General features: G+C 43.2%; 1 protein-coding gene across 1 annotated transcript in view; it reads left to right on the top strand.

The window, feature by feature from the left end:
* chd6 (chromodomain helicase DNA binding protein 6) overlaps positions 1-21781 on the top strand; it is a 110173-nt gene extending 88392 nt beyond the window's left edge. The window contains exons 33-38 of the mRNA XM_084173823.1: positions 5985-6203; positions 6364-6936; positions 7211-7399; positions 11468-11611; positions 19036-19140; positions 19345-21781. Of these exons, the coding sequence (XP_084029949.1) occupies positions 5985-6203; positions 6364-6936; positions 7211-7399; positions 11468-11611; positions 19036-19140; positions 19345-20448 (2334 nt within the window). The 3' untranslated portion in view covers positions 20449-21781. The remainder of the gene's footprint in view (positions 1-5984; positions 6204-6363; positions 6937-7210; positions 7400-11467; positions 11612-19035; positions 19141-19344) is intronic.
* The last annotated feature ends 295 nt before the right edge of the window (positions 21782-22076 follow it).

Here is a 22076-nt window from a genome sequence, read left to right as displayed (position 1 = left end):
AGATTTTCTATTGGGTACAGGTCTGGAGACTGGCTAGGCCACTCCAGGACCTTGAGATGCTTCTTACGGAGCCACTCCTTAGTTGCCCTGGCTGTGTGTTTCGGGTCGTTGTCATGCTGGAAGACCCAGCCACGACCCATCTTCAATGCTCTCACTGAGGGAAGGAGGTTGTTGGCCAAGATCTCGCGATACATGGCCCCATCCATCCTCCCCTCAATACGGTGCAGTCGTCCTGTCCCCTTTGCAGAAAAGCATCCCCAAAGAATGATGTTTCCACCTCCATGCTTCACAGTTGGGATGGTGTTCTTGGGGTTGTACTCATCCTTCTTCTTCTTCCAAACACGGCGAGTGGAGTTTAGACCAAAAAGCTCTATTTTTGTCTCATCAGACCACATGACCTTCTCCCATTCCTCCTCTGGATCTTCCAGATGGTCATTGGCAAACTTCAGACGAGCCTGGACATGCGCTGGCTTGAACAGGGCGACCTTGCGTGCGCTGCAGGATTTTAATCCATGACGGCGTAGTGTGTTACTAATGATTTTCTTTGAGACTGTGGTCCCAGCTCTCTTCAGGTCATTGACCAGGTCCTGCCGTGTAGTTCTGGGCTGATCCCTCACCTTCCTCATGATCATTGATGCCCCATGAGGTGAGATCTTGCATGGAGCCCCTGACCGAGGGTGATTGACCGTCATCTTGAACTTCTTCCATTTTCTAATAATTGCGCCAACAGTTGTTGCCTTCTCACCAAGCTGCTTGCCTATTGTCCTGTAGCCCATCCCAGCCTTGTGCAGGTCTACAATTTTATCCCTGATGTCCTTACACAGCTCTCTGGTCTTGGCCATTGTGGAGAGGTTGGAGTCTGTTTGATTGAGTGTGTGGACAGGTGTCTTTTATACAGGTAACGAGTTCAAACAGGTGCAGTTAATACAGGTAATGAGTGGAGAACAGGAGGGCTTCTTAAAGAAAAACTAACAGGTCTGTGAGAGCCGGAATTCTTACTGGTTGGTAGGTGATCAAATACTTATGTCATGCAATAAAATGCAAATGAATTACTTAAAAATCATACAATGGGATTTTCTGGATTTCTGTTATAGATTCCGTCTCTCACAGTTGAAGTGTACCTATGATAAAAATTACAGACCTCTACATGCTTTGTAAGTAGGAAAACCTGCAAAATCGGCAGTGTATCAAATACTTGTTCTCCCCACTGTATGTATATATATATATATATATATATATATTCACTCACTCACTCACTCACTCACTCACTCACTCACTCACTCACTCACTCACTACCGGTCAAAAGTTTTAGAACACCTACTCATTCAAGGGTTTTTCTTTATTTTACTATTTTCTACATTGTAGAATAATAGTGAAGACATCAAAACTATGAAATAACACATATATGGAATCATGTAGTAACCAAAAAAGTGTTAAACAAATCAAAATATGTTTTTTATTTGAGATTCTTCATATAGCCACCCTTTGCCTTTATGACAGCTTTGCACACTCTTGGCATTCTCTCAACCAGATTTTCCAACAGTCTTGATAGACTGTATAAGTGATTTAAATACTTGGGTGGCTCAAAACATCCTCCAGCTAAATCAAGACAAGACTGAAATAGTTATTATTGGAGCCAAAGCACAAAGCGAGCATCTGGCCGCATATTTAAATTCACAGGCAATAAAGATAAAACACCAGGTAAAAAACCTAGCTGTCATTTTAGATTCTGAACTCTATTTCGAATCACACATTAGGAATGTGACCAAAATAGCTTTTTACCACCTGAGGAATATTGCCAAGGTGCGACCGTTTCTATCTCCGGCTGATACAGAGAGACTCATCCATGCGTTTATTACAAGCAGGCTTGACTAGTGTAATGCTCTCCTGTCTGGTCTACCAAAGAAAGCCATTGGTCAACTGCAAAGCATACAGAATGCTGCAGCACGGGTACTGACCAAAACCAGACGGAGAGCACACATTACACCTGCACTGGCAGACTGTGAGTTTTAGAATTCATTTTTTATTCTATTGGTTTTTAAATCAATCCACAATTGTGCACCCCAATACATATCAGACATGCTTTTGAGTTATGTACCCAGTAGGTCCCTCAGGTCCTCTGTTACTGGCCTTTTAACTATCCCAAGAGGCATGGAGAGGCAGCCTTTAGTTACTATGCCGAAACTGTGGACATATTTGCATTAATGTCTGAAATGTGCTTTAGAAAAGTTTGATTTGATTGTTCTGCTGAACGGTGAATTCATCTCCCAGTGTTTGGTGGAAAGCAGACTAAACCAGGTTTCTTTTTTTGTCCTGAAAAACTCCCCAGTCCTTAACGATTACAAGCATACCCATAACATGATGCACCCACCACTAGGCTTGGAACTTGAAAATATGGAGAGTGGTACTCAGTAATGTGTTGTATTGGATTTGCTCCAAACATAACACTTTGTATTCAGGACATAACGTTAATTTCTTTGCCACATTTTTTGTAGTATTACTTTAGTGCCTTGTTGCAAACAAGATCCATGTTTTGGAATATTTGTATTCTGTACAGGCTTCCTTTTCACTCTGTCGATTAGGTTAGTACTGTGGAGTAACTACAATGTTGTTGATCCATCCTCAGTTTTCTCCTATCACAGCCATTCAACTCTGTAACTGTTTTAAAGTCACCATTGGCCTCATGGTGAAATCCCTGAGCGGTTTCCTTCCTCTCCGGCAACTGAGTATTTTTTAAATTTATTTGTTAACCCCTATGGGACTCCCAATCACGGCCGGATTGTGATACAGCCTGGAATCGAACCAGGGTCTGTAGTGACGCCTCTAGCACTGTGATGCAGTGCCTTAGACCGCTGCGCCAACCGGGAGTTAGGAAGGACGCCTGTATCTTTGTAGTGACTGGGTGTATTATACACCATCCAAAGTGTAATTAATAACTTCACCATGCTCAAAGGGATATTCAATGTCTGCTTTTTTATTTTTACCCATCTACTAATAGTTGCCCTTCTTTGCGAGGCATTGGAAAACCTTCCTGGTCTTTGTGGTTGAATCTGTGTTTGAAATTCACTGCTCGACTGAGGGACCTTACAGATAATTGTATGTATGGCATACGTTTAAAAAATCATGTTATACACTATTATTGTACACAGAGTTAGTCCCTGCAACTAATTATGTGACTTGTTAAGCACATTTTTACTTCTGAACTTTAGACTTGCCATGACAAAGGGGTTGAATACTTATTGACTCAAGACATTTGAGCTTTTCATTTTTTATTAATTTGACATTACGGGGTATTTGTTTGTGTACGCCAGTGCCCAAAAATCTTAATCCATTTTAAATTCAGGCTGTAACACAACAAAATGTGGAAAAAGTCAAGGGGTGTGAATACTTTCTGTATATTATCATTCGCAATGCAAAAAAAAAAACGTTCCTACATTTCCGCGCAGCAGGCCAGGTAATTCTGTGTGCTCAGGCGCACGCGCTCCCTTTTTTAAAATTTAAAAAAAAAAAATTTTGGGGTCATTTAGCAGACGCTCTTATCCAGAGCGACTTACAGGAGCAATTAGGGTTAAGTGCCTTGCTCAAGGGCACATCGACAGATTTTTCACCTAGTCGGCTCGGGGATTAGAACCAGCGACCTTTCGGTTAATGGCACAACGCTCTTACCCACTAAGCTACCTGCCGCCCTAGGTCAACATTATCATGACAGAGAAACCAGACACATGCGCATTGCTCACATGGAGCACTCCAATCAAAAGACAATGAAAAAATTGACACATCTTGTAAGTGATGGTTATGAAATAAACCAAAACTTTGTTTCTCACAAGTATAGCAGGTTGTGAACTCTGTAAACAATGTTTCCACTCCGAGAATGAGAAAGGTAAATGAATGTAATTAATACATGCATTAACAGAAATGAGTGTAACCAAGTGACGGGGATTAACAGTACATTTACTCCTGGTAACATACTGTATGTAATGGGGAATTGTATTTATTTTTATTTTTATGAAAGGGTAAACAATTCACACAATGAAACAATAAATGCGCAAGAATTGGCGGGAGACAACGGAGTCATTCTGGAGAGAGACTCGCCTATAACTTTGCCACACACCCCTCCCTTTCTTCTTGTCTCAACATTTTCAATTATACTCCAGACACATTATCTTAACGCATATTTTAGCCGCAACGCAATAATCAGGTAGACCTAATGGCAGGCCTGGAATTTCGTGATTTTAGGGTCAAGGCCATTTGGCCTTCAACAGGTGCCCTATCTGCCAGGGCACCAAGGCCATTTTTATATGTACGTCATTTAGCAGACGCTCTTATCCAGAGCGACTTACAAAATCTAATAGGGCACCAAGGCCATTAACCAAAATAGCCAATTAAATTGATTTGAAAACCGGAAAACAGTAGCTATTCTGCCGTGTACACATTGCTGCGCTTATAATGTGAAGAAATAGCCTATTAGTTTTATCATTATTTTAAGCTAAACGTTCTGATCTGTTGCATCAGCCTCATTGCTTTTAAAAGGTTTTTTGATGTACTGTAGTTGTATTAATTTGGGATCTATCACGTTCCACAACTGTCCCAGAGTATGTTTGGAATATTTAGAATAGGTCAACCTTTGTACAATGGGGGATAGTAGATTGACATAGGCTAGTGCTTTTGCTGTTTGTTAGGCCTACTCATCTTCTTGGCTGATGAAAAGGAAATGTGGACAGTTCTTCTAACATCTTCAATATGCAATTCGGAATTTGATAAGAAGGACACGCCGTTGCATCCCCGATGTGTCGGTCTTCACTTGTAGCCTACTTCGGAGCTGCGACGCCTGTGAGAAGGACCCGTTCACTTGACGGGCATTTGCTAATAAGAATTGAGATATCTGAGAGAGCCATGTGAGTGAGCGGTGCACGGCGATTGGCAGCCAGGAGAAGGGAATTATTATATTCAGCCAAAGGGCACAATGGGTACTTTGGCCGCAAGGCATGGATTCTTTTAGGTGGCATTACAGCAACACAAGGGGGCATCGATGGCCATGGCCGTCGATTCCACCGGGAAATTTGAGGCCTGCCTATTGCCATGCGTGCTTCCCAAATAGGCACAAGCATATAAGCTTGTGATTTGAAACAATCCATATACATTTTTTAAAAGAAGCTAATGATCCTTGATTCCTCTGTGGCTAAGTCATTCTTTCTGTTTAGAATTGTGTTTTCCCGCGAATTGCATTTTGTCAAATTTGAAAATTATGTTTTATTGGCTGCTTCATTAAATGAGTTGTGTGTTCTGTTAAGAACATTACCATAATCTAAATGTGATTTCTGTCATTCTGAGCACCATAGGTGGATGCCATAATGGGTTATGCACCCAATACATATAGGTACGCAACATTTCTCAAATGGACGGTAAATTAAAATCTTCACGGTCACGTCCGGCACCACATTTTCCTAATGGGAACCCTGCTATGTACGTATTGGTAGGGTTAAAGTGACTTGGCAACAGGCTAGATAATAGACCGAAGCAGCAGCGTATATTGTGTATGTGTGTCGGTGTAAGTAAGTATGTGTGTGTGTGTGTATAGAGACAGTGCAAGAGTTACTGCAAAAAAATTGTTAATGCAGGTAGCCATTTGGTTAGCTATTTAGCAGTCTCATGGCTTGAGGTTAGAAGCTGTTCAGGGTCCTGTTGGTTCCAGACTTGGTGCACCGGTACCGCTTGCCGTGGGCAGTACTCACCACCCTCTGTAGCAACTTGTGATCAGATGCCTTGCAGTTGCCGTAACAAGCGGGGACGCAGCCAGTCAAGATGCTCTCAATGGTGCAGCTGTAGAACCTTTTGAGGATCTGAGGGCCCATGCCAAATCTTTTCAGCCTCCTGAGGGGGAAGAGAGGATGTCGTGCCCTCTTCACAAATGTGTGTGTGTGTGGGCCATATACTGGGAACCAAGGGAATGAGACAGGGTTTTTTTGTGCAACTTTGCCTTGCAGGACCGGGTGATCATCAACCGCCTGGACAGTATCTGTCACGCCATCTTGAAGGGGAAGTGGCCCTCTTCCAGCCAGCAGTATGACTCTCCCAGCTCTCTGGCAAACACCTGTGTGCCCAACAGTGTGCACCAGAGGGCTGGCTTCATCTCAGCCAGGGTACAGCCTTCCCAGAGCCTTAACTTCAACATCCCAGCCCCGCCTGTCACCCGCCTGCCCAAGGTGACTAGCCCATTTTCATGCTTTGTCCCTTTCTCACATCATAATTCATAACCATCGTTGTGGAAATTATTATTTGATGTTTTTGTGGATATTCACCTTTCTATTGTCAGTATTCGTTGTTAATATTCTTCCATTCTTCTTCCATTTCCATCCTGTTCAGTACAAGCAAAGAGGTGCCGGGGAATGCAGCCCGGGAGGCTGGAGGTTGACATCCTTGCCTCTCTTGCAGGAGAGGCTGGTGGCGCCGCCCTATCTGCCCGAACTAAAGAGGGGTAGGCGGTCGTTTGAGTACGAGGGCGTGGTGCTCAGTAAGCAGTGCCACACAGGGGAGAAGATGCCCGTAACGGTGCCGCACAGAGGCGGGGCGCTGCTGCTCAACGGCTGGCAGGAGGCGGCCATGGACCTCTCCAAGGCCGGGGATCTGGGCATTGGGGGCGAAGTGGCAGCCACTGTGGGCCACATGAGCCACCAGGTCCACCCCAGTTCCCACAAACTGCCTGCCATGGGCGCCATGCAGAGTGTCATTCAGAGTGCCATGCAGGGCTCGGTGGGAATGGACATGGCCGGGATCCTGCAGGCAGGTCTCATCCACCCCGTCACCGGCCAAATCGTCAACGGCAACCTGAGGCGCGACGACGCCATCATGCGCCGAAGGAGAGGCAGACGGAGAAACGTGGAGGCAGTCGACATGGGGTTCGTCAAGAGCAGAGGAATGCACGTGCCGGAACAACAGGTTTGCCAAGTCAGAAGTGCTTTTGATTTTGTGAACAGCAAAAAGGACAGCTTAATGATACTAGTTTTCTGCACCTCCTGGTTTTGATGATCATTACTGTGGACCTGTCCCCCTACCAAGTTCAGGGGGAAGGACAATAAAGTTGACTCTTGTGGTTTCGTGCTTGGAGGAGGCAATTCATATGCATTGGTATGCAAGGTTGTAGCACTAGCGCTTCATACTAGAGTTGAGTGGTGAATCAAGGACATCTGTTTACAAGTTTTTTCCTCTACAGGGCAGGGTAGAAGTCATCAGCCATTCTGCAGTGTCGTCCACCTCCTCCCCACCGGAACGCCCCCCGGGTCCCTCCACCCCCACCCAGCCAGAGGTGGTGGCCATCGACAGAGAGGCTGCCAACAAGGGCCTGATGGAATGGCTGCGGCAGAATCCCAACTACAACATGGAAGTGCCCACTTTCGCACCGGTAAGTTGATCCATTGTCAACAACAAAAAAATCTCCAGGAATCATAGTTGGAGGATTCCCTCTCCGTTGGAAGATTACTGGAATCAAGAGGGAATAAGCAGGGGGAGGGAACCGAGATTTCTGAAAAACGTGTGAACTTGTGAGAAAGTTTCTGTTTAAGAGGGTTCAACTCACCAGTCTCTAGGTTTTATAGTAAGATAATGTAGTTTAGTTTATTAGGATCCCCATTAGCTACAGCACATGCAGCAGCTACTCTTCCTTGGGTACACACGAAACATACAAATACATGAGAAAGTACAGACCAGTAATAGACAAGAACAACATAATTAAATTCCAAATAAATTGTTTTAATGTAATATCTTAAATAAGAGTGCATTCTGAAAATATTCAGACCCCTTCCCTTTTTCCACATTTTGTTACATTACAGCCTTATTCTAAAATTGATAAAATTATAATTTTTTCCTTATCAATCTACACACAATACCCTATAATGACAAAGCGAAAACTGGTTTTTAGAAATTGTTGCTAATTCTTTTCAAATGTTTCAAAAATAACAAACAGATACTTTATTTACATACGTATTCACACCCTTTGCTATGAGACTCGAAATTAAGCTCAGGTGAATCCTGTTTCCATTGATCATCCTTGAGATGTTTCTACAACTTGATTGGAGTCCACCTGTGGTAGATTCAATTGATTGGACATAATTTGGAAAGGCACACACCTGTCTATAAGGTCCCACAGTTGACAGTGCATGTCAGAGAAAAAACCAAGCCATGAGGTCGAATGAATTGTCCGTAGAGCTCCGAGACAGGATTGTTGTCGAGGCACAGATCTGGGGAAGGGTACCAAAAAATTTCTGCAGCATTGAAGGTCTCCATCATTCTTAAATGGAAGAAGTTTTGAACCATCAATATTCTTCCTAGAGCTGGCCGCCCAGCCAAACTGAGCAAACGGGGGAGAAGGGCCTTGGTCAGGGAGGTGACCAAGAACCCGATGGTCACTCTGACAGAGCTCCAGAGTTCCTCTGTGGAGATGGGAGAACCTTCCAGAAGGACAACCATCTCTACAGCACTCCACCAATCAGGTCTTTATGGTAGAGTGGCCAGACGGAAGCTACTCCTCAGTAAAAGGCACATGACAACCCGCTTGGAGTTTGCCAAAAGGCACCTAAAGGACTCTCAGACCATGACAAACAAAATGTTCTGGTCTGAAGAAATCAAGATTGAACTCTTTGGCCTGAATGCCAAACGTCACGTCTGGAGGAAACCTGGCACCATCCCTACAGTGAAGCATGGTGGTGGCAGCATCATGCTGTGGGGATGATTTTTCAGCGGCAGGGACTGGGAGTCTAGTCAGGATCGAGGCAAAGATGAACGGAGCAAAGTACAGAGAGATCCATGATGAAATCCTGTTCCAGAGTGCTCAGGACCTCAGACTGGGGCAAAGGTTCACCTTCCAACAGGACAATGACCCTAAGCACACAGCAAAGACAACGGAGTCTCTGAATGTCCTTGAGTGGCCCAGCCAGAGCCCGGACTTGAACCCGATCGAACATCTCTGGAGAGACCTGAAAATAGAGGTGCAACGATGCTCCCCATCCAACCTGACAGGGTTTGAGAGGATCTGCAGAGAAAATGTGAGAAACTCCCCAAATACAGGTTTTCCAAGATTAGCTTCATACCAAAGAAGACTCGAGGCTGTAATCGCTGCCAAAGGTGATTCAACAAAGTACTGTGTAAAGGGTCTGAATACTTATGTAAATGTGATATTTCAATTTTTGTATATTTAATATATTAGCAAAAATTTCTAAAAAACTGTTTTTGCTTTGTCATTATGGGGTATTGTGTGTAGATTGAGATTTTTTATTTTTTTAATCAATTTTATAATGAGGAATAAGTCAAGGGGTCTGAATACTTTCCGAAGCCACTGTCAGATACACACACACAAAAGTATGTGGACACCTCTTCAAATTAGTGGATTCGGCTATTTCAGCCACACCCGTTGCTGACAGATGTATAAAATCGAGCACACAGCCATGCAATCTCCATACATAAACATTGGCAGTAGAATGGCCTAACTGAAGAGCTCAGTGAATTTCAACGTGGCACCGTCATTGGATGCCACCTTTCCAACAAGTCAGTTCGGCATATATCTGCCCTGCTAGAGCTTCCCCGGTGAACTGTAAGTGCTGTTATTGTGAAGTGGAAACATCTAGGAGCAACAACGGCTCAGCCGAAAAGTGGTAGGCCACACAAGCTCACAGAACGGGACCGCCGATTACTGAAGCGCGAAGTGCGTAAAAATGGTCTGTCCTCGGTTGCAACACTCACTACCAAGTTCCAAACGGCCTCTGGAAGCAACGTAAGCATACAAACCTTTTGTCGGGAGCTTCATGAAATGGGTTTCCATGGCCGCACACAAGCCTAAGATCACCCTGCGCAATGCCATGTGTCGGCTGCAGTGGTGTAAAGCTCGCCGCCATTGGACTCTGGAGCAGTGGAAACTATTTCTATGGAATGATGAATCACGCTTCACCATCTTGCAGTCTGACGGACGAATCTGGGTTTGGCAGATGCCAGGAGAACGCTACCTGCCCCAATGCATAGTGCCAACTGTAAAGTTTGGAGGAGGAGGAGTAATGGTCTGGGGCTGTTTTTCATGGTTCTGGCTAGGACGCTTAGTTCCAGTTAAGGGAACTCTTAACGCTACAGCATACAATGACATTCTAGACGATTCTGTGCTTTCAACTTTGTGGCAACAGTTTGGGGAAAGGCCCTTTCCTGTTTCAACATGACAATGCGAAGTCCATACAGAAATGCTTTGTCGAGATTTGTGTGGAAGAACTTGACTGGTCTGCACAGAGCCCTGACCTCAACCCCATCGAATGCCTTTGGGATTCATTGGAATGCCGAATGCGAGCCAGGCCTAATCGCCCAACATCAGTGCCTGACCTCACTAATGATCTTGTGGCTGAATGGAAGCAAGTCCCCGCGGCAATGTTCCAACATCTAGTAGAAAGGCTTCCCAGAAGAGTGGAGCGTGTTATAGCTCAAATGGGGGACCAACTCCATATTAATGCCCATGATTTTGGAATGAGATGTTCGACGAGCAGATGTCTACATACTTTTGGTAATGTAGTGTATATACACTGAACAAAAAAAATATAAACGCAACATGTAAAGTGTTGGTCCCATGTTTCATGAGCTGAAATAAAAGATCCCAGAAATGTTCTGTATGCACAAAAAAGCGTATTTCTCTCAAATTGTGTGCACACATTTGTTTATATCCCTGTTAGTGAGTATTTCTCCTTTGCCAAGATAATCCATCCACCAGGTGTGGCATATCAAGAAGCTGATTAAACAGCATGATAATTACACAGTTGCACCATGTGCTGGGAACAATAAAAGGCCACTTTAAAATGTGCAGTTTTGTCACACAACACAATGCCACAGCTATACTAGGGTTTTCTTTGCTGCACCTGACCATATTACCGGACAGTAATCAAAGATGGGACAAGACCAAAGCCTGAACAACTAGTACAGCAGAACATCTTTCTATAACAACATAACTCTCCCCATCTTCACAACAACTTTGTCAATATGACTTGAACATGATAACTGACCATCCAGTGTTGCTCCTAGGAGTTCAGCTTCGTTAACTTGTTCAATGGTCACAATTTATACAGAACTCCAGTTGAGGTTTAAGAATGCTTTGAACCAAATACAATGCTTTTGGTTTTGTGTGTTTTAAGACAAATGTATTGTTAATTGCCCATTTTGATACCGACTGTAACTCCTTGCTAAGAGTCTGTGAGCTCACTGGCTGTAGGTGCTGATGTGTAGAGTGTGCAATCATCAGCATACATAGTAGTTTGAGCTTCTTGTAAGACAAGTGGCATATCCAGGCAACTGCCCTGAGGTATACCACACTGTGTACATATATGATGTTAGAGAAGCTTCCATTGAAGAATACTCTTGATTTTCTATTGGATAAGTAACTCTCCAACCACGTGATAACAGGTGATGTTGTTGTAGTGTGCTGATCTTGTCAAATCTGGGGTTTCAGTCTCCTGGCGCAGCGATGTTGCACAGCTTTGTGGAGCGGCCCAAACAGCGGAGACATCGCTGCAAAGACCCCACCAAACTGGACGTCAACTCCCTAACAGGGGAGGAGAGGGTGCCCGTGGTTCACAGGAGCACTGGCCGCAGGGTAACCTTTTTGACACCACCACACACCAACACTGATGCACAAGCACACTTAACATCACTGACATTAACCAGGTTTCCATCCAACCATTTTTATTAGAGTAAAGTACCTGTCGGATAAAAAAGCGTATGTTTTAGCGCAATGTTCCAAATGCCTGCATCGCAAGAATCTAGTTTTATTTGAAATGTTTAATTGTTCTGATTGTTTGTCTTTTTCATCTCGTCTCTTTTGCCCCTAATGTTAGCAGTTGATGTTATTCTTCAATAACACAGACCCCAAAGCAAATCAGGGGGAGAAAAATATATTTATTCAAAGAGAACAAATCATAGTTGTTATGCTGGGAAGTAGATGGTAGATGTTCATTCTTCCCTGTTCTCAATGTTTCTCCACTGAACAAAGAGACAGGATGTAGTTTATAGCCTCAAGTCTAGCATGTGGCTGACCTATTCATTGCAATAAAATTGGGCTACTGGCCAAACCCCCAAGTATCCTGTTTCAGGCTCCATGTATAGACCATTTGGACCTATTAGAACTTGCCACATGTAGCTATGAGTCGCTGGTTGGAACCCCTACAAAGATTCTAAACCTATGTTGAACTGAAAAACAACGCAGAGGACCACTAGTCCTCTTACATTTACATTTTAGTCATTTAGCAGACGCTCTTATCCAGAGCGACTTACAGTTAGTGAGTGCATACTTTTTCTTTTCTTTTTTTTATACTGGCCCCCCGTGGGAATCGAACCCACAACCCTGGCGTTGCAAACGCCATGCTCTACAAACTGAGCTACATCCCTGCCGGCCATTCCCTCCCCTACCCTGGACGACGCTGGGCCAATTGTGCGCCGCCCCATGGGTCTCCTGGTCAAGGCCGCAGAGCCTGTATGCCTCTTGACCCCTAGTCCTCTTGACTACTAGTCCTCTTGACCACTAGTCCTCTACGTTGTGTATATTTACAGTGGGGGAAAAAATTATTTAGTCAGCCACCAATTGTGCAAGTTCTCCCACTTAAAAAGATGAGAGAGGCCTGTAATTTTCATCATAGGTACACGTCAACTATGACAGACAAATTGAGGAAAAAAAATCAGGAAAATCACATTGTAGGATTTTTAATGAATTTATTTGCAAATTATGGTGGAAAATAAGTATTTGGTCACCTACAAACAAGCAAGATTTCTGGCTCTCACAGACCTGTAACTTCTTCTTTAAGAGGCTCCTCTGTCCTCCACTCGTTACCTGTATTAATGGCACCTGTTTGAACTTGTTATCAGTATAAAAGACACCTGTCCACAACCTCAAACAGTCACACTCCAAATTCCACTATGGCCAAGACCAAAGAGCTGTCAAAGGACACCAGAAACAAAATTGTAGACCTGCACCAGGCTGGGAAGACTGAATCTGCAATAGGTAAGCAGCTTGGTTTGAAGAAATCAACTGTGGGAGCAATTATTAGGAAATGGAAGACATACAAGACCACTGATAATCTCCCTCGATCTGGGGCTCCACACAAGATCTCACCCCGTGGGGTCAAAATGATCACAAGAACGGTGAGCAAAAATCCCAGAACCACACGGGGGGACCTAGTGAATGACCTGCAGAGAGCTGGGACCAAAGTAACAAAGCCTACCATCAGTAACACACTACGCCGCCAGGGACTCAAATCCTGCAGTGCCAGACGTGTCCCCCTGCTTAAGCCAGTACATGTCCAGGCCCGTCTGAAGTTTGCTAGAGTGCATTTGGATGATCCAGAAGAGGATTGGGAGAATGTCAGATGAAACCAAAATAGGACTTTTTGGTAAAAACTCAACTCGTCGTGTTTGGAGGACAAAGAATGCTGAGTTGCATCCAAAGAACACCATACCTACTGTGAAGCATGGGGGTGTAAACATCATGCTTTGGGGCTATTTTTCTGCAAAGGGACCAGGACGACTGATCCGTGTAAAGGAAAGAATGAATGGGGCCATGTGTATCGTGAGATTTTGAGTGAAAACCTCCTTCCATCAGCAAGGACATTGAAGATGAAACGTGGCTAGGTCTTTTAGCATGACAATGATCCCAAACACAATGCCCGGGCAACGAAGGAGTGGCTTCGTAAGAAGCATTTCAAGGTCCTGGAGTGGCCTAGCCAGTCTCCAGATCTCAACCCCATAGAAAATCTTTGGAGGGAGTTGAAAGTCCGTGTTGCCCAGCGACAGCCCCAAAACATCACTGCTCTAGAGGAGATCTGCATGGAGGAATGGGCCAAAATACCAGCAACAGTGTATGAAAACCTTGTGAAGACTTACAGAAAACGTTTTACCTGTGTCATTGCCAACAAAGGGTATATAACAAAGTATTGAGAAACTTTTGTTATTGACCAAATACTTATTTTCCACCATAATTTGCAAATAAATTCATAAAAAATCCTACAATGTGATTTTCTGGAGGGAAAAAAATCTCAATTTGTCTGTCATAGTTGACGTGTACCTATGATGAAAATTACAGGCCTCTCTCATCTTTTTAAGTGGGAGAACTTGCACAATTGGTGGCTGACTAAATACATTTTCTCCCACTGTATCTTAGTGTAAGAATATTCAAACGATACCCTTTTTATGTCTCAACTCCCAAAATTTAGAACATAGCAGACCCTAATAAAATGGGAGTATCAGTGAACATGACTGTGGAATATTAATGCTCAGTTTCTGTCGCAAGCAGCATTGCGGTACCACGCACCGCTAGCAGCAGTTTAGCCACATATTGTTATGCACTAGCTGTCTAGTCTGTGTTTTATAAATGTGCAGTGAGCATAAAAATACACATTTATATACGAATTGGCAACTCGTTCTCATTCTGAGAAATAATCATCTTCTCCATGTAGGCCACTTGATTACAACATCTAAACAAAGTGAACAGGCCATGTTGTTCAAACAGTTGGAGACATACAGGAGGGTGTATTCATAACAGTTCCACTGTTCTACCTTGTTAACAAGCAAATAGATCCAAGTTGGCTTTAAATATAAAGATTAGCTGGCTACTCACTAGCACGTGGGCTTGTGCTTGAGAGATTGTTTATGAGACGTGTTAATTTTCTATAATACCTTTTCATATAAGGTATTTTTATAGACAGACTTGAAAGCCAGATCAGTGATTATTGCAGGAAAGCAGGTTAATCTCCTAGAGTCGATGTCCACTCCCCCGCGAAAATTGAATTAGCATAATAAAATAATCCCCATATAAATCTGTCAGTTTAAGCTAGAGATATGTTTTTTTTTTGCATTGGATGTGTCTCAATCCACCGCATCCGCCGATGTTGCATTTACGCATCTGCAGTGAAAGGTGACAGAGCTAGAGCATCTATAGAGTCCAAACAGTTTGGGCTACACACTAATAGCTAAATGATCCTTGGTATGACCTTCTTAAAACAATACCATATAGCTTATTAAGCTTATTAAAATCTAGATATACAGTGCATTCGGAAAGTATTCAGACCCCTTGACTTTTTCCACAATTTGTTACGTCTGAATACTTACGTAAATAAGGTATTTCTGTTTTTAATTTTTAATACATTTGAAACATTTATAGAAACCTGTTTTCGCTTTGTCATTATGGGGTATTTATTGTGTGTAGATTGAGGATTTTTTTTTATTTAATCTATTTTTGAATTCAGGCTGCAACTCAACAAAATGTGGAAAAAGTCAAGGGGTCTGAATACTTTCTGAATGCAATGTATATTGTGAATCGCCCAGCCCTATGACAGGCCTGACAGTAACAGCAAATTGTGGGTAAACTTTCCTAAATGTCATCAAACCAAAATACGTTCCTCAGGGGTGGATAATTTTTTGGTCGGTGAATTAGATACAGTGCCTTCAGAAAGTATTCATACCCCTTGACTTATTCCACATTTTGTTGTGTTGCAGCCTGAATTCAAAAAAATATATATTTTTAATCTAACCAATCAACACACAGTACCCCATAATGACAAAGTAAAAACATGTTTTTAGACATTTTTGCAAACTTATTGAAAGTGAAATACAGAAATATCTCATTTAAATAAGTATTCATACCCCTGAGTCAATACTTTGTAGAATCACGTTTGGCAGCGATTAAAGCTGTGAGTCTTTCTGGGTAAGTCTCTATGGGTAAGTCTCTAAGAGCTTTCCACACCTGGATTGTGCAACATTTGCCCATTATTCTTTCAAAATTCTTCAAGCTCTGTCAAATCAAAGCTAGACAACCACTTTCAGGTCTTGCCATAGATTTTCAAGTAGACTTAAGTCAAAACTGTAACTCGGCCACTCAGGAACATTCACTGTCTTCTTGGTAAGCAACTCCAGTGTAGATTTGGCCTTGTTTTAGGTTATTGTCCTGCTGAAAGGTGTCTGGTGGAAAGCAGACTGAATCAGGTTTTCAGCTTGGATTTTGCCTGTGCTTAGCTCCATTCCATTAATTTTTTTATCTTGAGAAACTCCCCAGTCCTTAACGATTACAAGCATACCCATAACATGATGCAGCCCCCACTATGCTTGAAAATATGGAGAGTGGTACTCCGTAATGTGTTGTATTGGATTTGCCCCAAACATAACACTTTGTATTCAGGACAAAAAGTGTATTGCTTTGACACATTTTTTGCAGTATTACTTTAGTGCCTTGTTGCAAACAGGATGCATGTTTTGGAAAGAAAATTCTGTACAGGCTTCCTTCTTTTAACTGTCATTTAGATTAGTATTGTGGAGTAACTACAATGTTGTTCATCCATCCTCAGTTTTCTCCTATCACAGCCATGAAGCTCTGTAACTGTTTTAAAGTCACCATTGGCCTCATGGTGAAATCCCTGAGCGGTTTCCTTCCTCTCCGGCAACTGAGTTAGGAAGGACACCTGTATCTTTGTAGTGACTGGGTGTATTGATACACCATAAGTGTAATTAATAACTTCCCCATGCTCAAAGGCTTTTTAATGTGCTTTTTAAATGTTTTACCCTTCTACCAATAGGTGCCCTTATTTGCGAGGCATTGGAAAACCTCCCTGCTCTTTGTGGTTGAATCGGTTTGAAATTCATTGCTCGACTGAGGGACTTTAAGGATAATTGAATGTGTGGGGTACAGAAATGAGGCTGTCATTCAAAAATCATGTTAAACACAATTATTGCACACAGAGTGAGTCCATGCAACTTATTACGTGACTTGTTAAGCAAATGTTTACTCCTGAACTTATTTAGGCCTGCCATAACAAAGCGGTTGAATACTTATTGACTCAAGACATTTCAGCTTTTCATTTTAAATTAATTGGCAAAATGTTCTAAAAACATAGTTCCACTTTGACATTATGGGTATTGTGTGTAGGAAAGTATTCAGACCCCTTGACTTTTTCCATAAATTGTTACGTTACAGCCTTATTCTAAAATGGATTAAATAAATACAAATCCTCATCAATCTACACACAATGCCCCATAATGACAGGTTTTTAGGAATGTTTGCAAATGTATTACAAATAAAAAACAGAAATACCTTATTTACATAAGTATTCAGACCCTTTGCTATGAGACTCGACATTGAGCTCAGGTGCATCCTGTTTCCATTGATCATCCTTGAGATGTTTCTACAACTTGATTGGAGTCCACCTGTGGTAAATTCAATTGATTGGACATGATTTTGAAAGGCACACACCTGTCTATATAAGGTCCCACAGTTCCAGAGTGCATGTCAGAGCAAAAACCAAGCCATGAGGTCGAAGGAATTGTCCGTAGAGCTCCGAGAGAGGATTGTGTCGAGGCACAGATCTGGGGAAGGGTACCAAAACATTTCTGCAGCATTGAAGGTCCCCAAGAACACAGTGGCCTCCATCATTCTTAAATGGAACCACCAAGACTCTTCCTAAAGCTGTCCGCCCGGCCAAACTGAGCAATAGAGGGAGAAGGGCCTTGGTCAGGGAGGTGACCAAGAACCCAATGGTCACTCTGACAGAGCTCCAGAGTTCCTCTGTGGAGATGGGAGAACCTTCCAGAAGGACAACCATCTCTGCAGCACTCCACCAAGCAGGCCTTAATAGTAGAGTGGCCAGACTGAAGCCACTCCTCAGTAAAAGGCACATGACAATGGGAGTTTGCCAAAAGGCACCTAAAGGACTCTCAGGCCATGAAAAACAAGATTATCTGGTCTGATGAAACCAAGATTGAACATACCCACAGCATGATGGCAGCATCATGCTGTGGGGATGTTTTTCAGCGGCAGGGACAGGGAGACTAGTCAGGATCGAGGGAATGATTAACGGAGCAAAGAACACAGAGATCCTTGATGAAAACCTGCTCCAGAGCACTCAGGACCTCAGACTCGGGCAAAGGTTCACCTTCCAACAGGACAACGACCCTAAGCACAAAGCAAAGACGATGCAAGAGTGGCTTTGTGACAAGTCTCTGAATGTCCTTGAGTGGCCCAGCCAGAGCCCGGACTTGAACCCGATCGAACATCTCTGGAGAGACCTGAAAATAGCTGTGTAGCAATGCTCCCCATCCAACCTGACAGAGCTTGAGAGGATCTGCAAAGAAGACTCAAGGCTGTAATCGCTGCCAAAGGTGCTTCAACAAAGTACTGAGTGAAGGGTCTGAATACTTATGTAAATGTAATATTTCAGTTTCTTTCTTTTCATATACATTGGCAAAATGTTCTAAAAACCTGTTTTTGCATTGTCATAATGGGGTATTGTGTGTAGATTGATGATGGGGGAAAAAACAATTTCATCAATTTTAGAATAAGGCTGTAACGTAACAAAATATGGAAAAGGTCAAGGGGTCTAAATACTTTCCGAATGCAGTGTACAGTTTATTAGGCTACAGATGGAATAGGAAATTCACAGGGTGGTGAAAGTGCATGCTGAGCTTGAGGCTAATTTCCAAATACATTTTGAGGGTCTTAATTTGTATGCTGGTGACAGTGTTTGGCTGCCATTTGACAAATACAAATGATCTTGCTTTTATCCATAATCTCATCACCCTCTGCACTGTGCCCTGTCTGTGAGCTGTTGGCTACACCAGACCAGAGTTGCCACATTTGTTTATCGCAAAACCTTTTGTGGCAAAACCATCGACCGTTAAAAATGGGATTGAAACGTATAACTTGTTTTTTTATTTGGTAAATGAAAAGTTATACAACAAAGTGCTTTTTATGTGGTTTTTTTAATCACAAGACAATTTGATGGAAACATTACAATATTCACTTGAAAATCTAGCTACTTAACAGGTGAATTAAGACACTTCTCCCCACCCAATTTGTACTACTTCACATTGATCAAATACACTCGTTTGATAAGACATAGCTGTCAGGAATTTGCATGAAATGTAATGTTTATGACTTGCTTTGACAAGACAACAGCCTGAATTATACACAAATGCATCAGTTATATTTATGGTATGTGTGTGTGTACAACTCATTAAGGGCTGTATTTTCTTGTGCTGTAGCTTGGGGGTGCTATGGCTCCAGCAATCAAGGAGCTCTCCCGATGGCTGGATGCGAATACGGAGTACTGCGTGGCACCCGACTGGGCAGATGTCGTGAAACACTCTGTGAGTAGCATGGCATTTTCACTCTCTCTCATCCACACAAGTGTCTCGTCAAATAGTTTCATTAGAATGCTTCCATTTTTAATTAGACATTTGATCATCTTGAGTAGTGCAGCCAGTTCTCAGAACCTACTGCCTTACAAAGAGTACAGATGTCCTTCAAAACCCTTCCTGCATTTTCCTCAAGTTAATGGCTTGTGTTTCCAGGGCTTTCTTCCCGAGGGTAAGTTCACCCGCATACTCACCGAGCCTGTGTGCCGCGACCAGGGGCCCCGCCGCCGGGGCCGTCGTCCCCGCAGCGAGATGCCCAAGCCCCTCCTCTCTGAGTCACCCATGGGCCCACTCTTCATGAACGGTAGCCTGATCGGCAGCATGGACTTGGTCAGCCTCCAGAACCTCCGCAATGTCCAGGGCATCCCGCTCACGGGCCTGATGGGATTCCCCCATGGCTTCGCCGTGTCAGCCGGTGAAGACTCCAAGAACGGCCTGAGCATGCTTCCCATGATGCTCCACGGCATACACGGCTCCCCCCACATGTTCAGCGTTCAGGGGCTGATGGGGCAGCCGCCCACCAGCTCCGCTCCAACCTCCTCCTCTTCCTCCTCAGCGGCTGCCGTTACCACCACCGCGGCCAGTAGCCCCTCCCGAGGCCCCAGCCAGTCGTCATCGAGCACACAGGCAGATGGCTCCGGCATTCAGTCTGGCGGAGAGAGAAAGAGGGAGGACAAGCAGTCGACAGAGGATAAGCAGCAAGGTGCGATGGGCAGCCACAGCATCGCAGCCATCACCACCACTGCGGCAGCCAGCAGCAGCAGTTGCGTCAGCAGTAGCAGCGGCAGCCACCTGGCCTTCAACCCTTTCCTTGTTCCGGGGATGTCCCATGGACTGCTGTACCCTCACATGTTCCTCCCGCACGGGGGCATCATGGCGCTGCCAGGTATGCCGCCCACAGAGTCCTCCGGCAGCCCTAAGAGGAAGAAGAAAAGAACAAGGGAGGAAGGGGTGATGGTGGTGGAGGCAGGCAGCCACAGCCACTTACAGACGGACAGTGGGCCTCCGAAAACACCCAGCAATGGTCAGACTGGGGAGAGCACGGTTGACCAGGCCGGGCAGGAGGCTAGGCAGCAGATGGAGGACAAGGTTCAGGAGGAGGGCACGGGACATGACTCCCATGCTCCTCCAGAGGTAAACCCAGAGAAGAGCGTTGAAGAGGAGAGCGAAACGGAGGAGAATAGAGTGATGGAGAAGGAAAAACTGCCTGGAGAGGAGGAGGAGGAGAGAGAGTCAAGGGGGGCACAGGATTCACAATAGACTTCTTCTTCTCCCTCTTTCTTACCGTGCAAAAGTGTAAAGTTTGTGGTGTATAAGTTGACGTTCATGTAAAGACTTTTATTATCCACTTATTAATGTTTATAGAGCTCCTGCCCTGTAGAAAACGTGTGATTATCTAATACTGTATATACCCACACATGCTCCATTCAAGAACTTAATGAAAGAAATGTAAAGTGATGGACACTCCTGCATGCAAACACACACTTGCAAGCGACGGAAGGGAGGAACTGCTAAACAGTATTACATGGTCGTAACAGATCAAGCAGCCTTGACGGTCTGCTGCATCATGAACGTGGCACTTTAAAGCTGCAATATGTAACTTTTTTGGCGACCCGACCAAATTCACATAGGAGTGGGAGTTATAGATCTGTCATTCTCATTGAAAGCAAGTTTAAGAAGCGGTAGATCTGTTCTATGTGCGCTACTTCTATGCTTCCCGTTCTTAAGTTTCGTTTTTGCATCTTTTACTTTCAGTTTTGTACACCAGCTTCAAACGGCTAAAAATACAATATTTGGGGTTATTGAAAATATATTTCACAGCGGTTTAGATGGATCAATGATTCTCTACACAATACATTGCTTGTTTTGTCACATAAACGGAAATTAGGCAAACTATTAGAATTTTAGCAAACAGAAAATGGCGGAGCGATTTCTGCACATTGCACCTTTTAAGATGCCTGGTATGTCCTGGTTGCTAAAATGTGAATCTGGGGGCCTATTTGACTGAGGAGGAGAAGGATGTGAAAATATTTTTTCCTACCAAAACATGCTGACAGCACTCCTGGGTTCAAAGGTAGCTACAGTATAGAGCTAGGTTGTGTTCATTAGGGCACGCAATGGGAAAACATTGTAAAACATTTTGCAATGGAAAATAAAAATGAGCGTTTCTTATCGGACAAGTCCCACCCTGTTTGTCAGTTTTTTATCCATTTGGTGCCTAATGAACAACCCAGAAAGATGTAGCTGTCCAGGGACTACTGACCCCCCAGTTTCCTTGATGGTGTTAAAAGGGTTATCTGAATATCCCCCTAAAGTTGTTTCACATCCGAAAGCATAAAACTAATGGCAATTTTAATTGAAGGTCCTTCAACATGTGTTTAATTTAATAATTATATAAATTGAATAGCAATGCATGCAAGGTAGCTTGCAGCCCCAAGTTTGAGTAGTAACATAACTGCTGCAAATAACTTCTTTTAAAGGACAGCTTTTGTCCATCCCTATTTGTTTTGTTGTTGCTGCTATGTAAACATTTTTAAATGAAAAAAAAATATGTATAACAAATTTAGAGAAAACAATGTTAGTATACCCGATCGAGAGAACACATTGAGTATGACAAAAACATTTTTCTAATACATATATATATATATATATATATATATATATATATATATATATACATACATACACAGCTCTGGAAAAAAATTAAGAGACCACTGCAAAAATATAAGTTTCTCTGGTTTTACTATTTATAGGTATGTGTTTGGGTGAAATTAACATTTTTTGTTTTATTCTATAAACTACTGACAACATTTCTCCCAAATTCCAAATAAAAATATTGTCATTTAGAGCATTTATTTGCAGAAAATGACAACTGGTCAAAATAACAA

This window comes from Coregonus lavaretus (genome assembly GCF_964263955.1).
Source record: "Coregonus lavaretus genome assembly, chromosome: 12".
Taxonomy (NCBI): domain Eukaryota; kingdom Metazoa; phylum Chordata; class Actinopteri; order Salmoniformes; family Salmonidae; genus Coregonus; species Coregonus lavaretus.
This window is presented reverse-complemented; position numbering and strand designations above follow the sequence as displayed.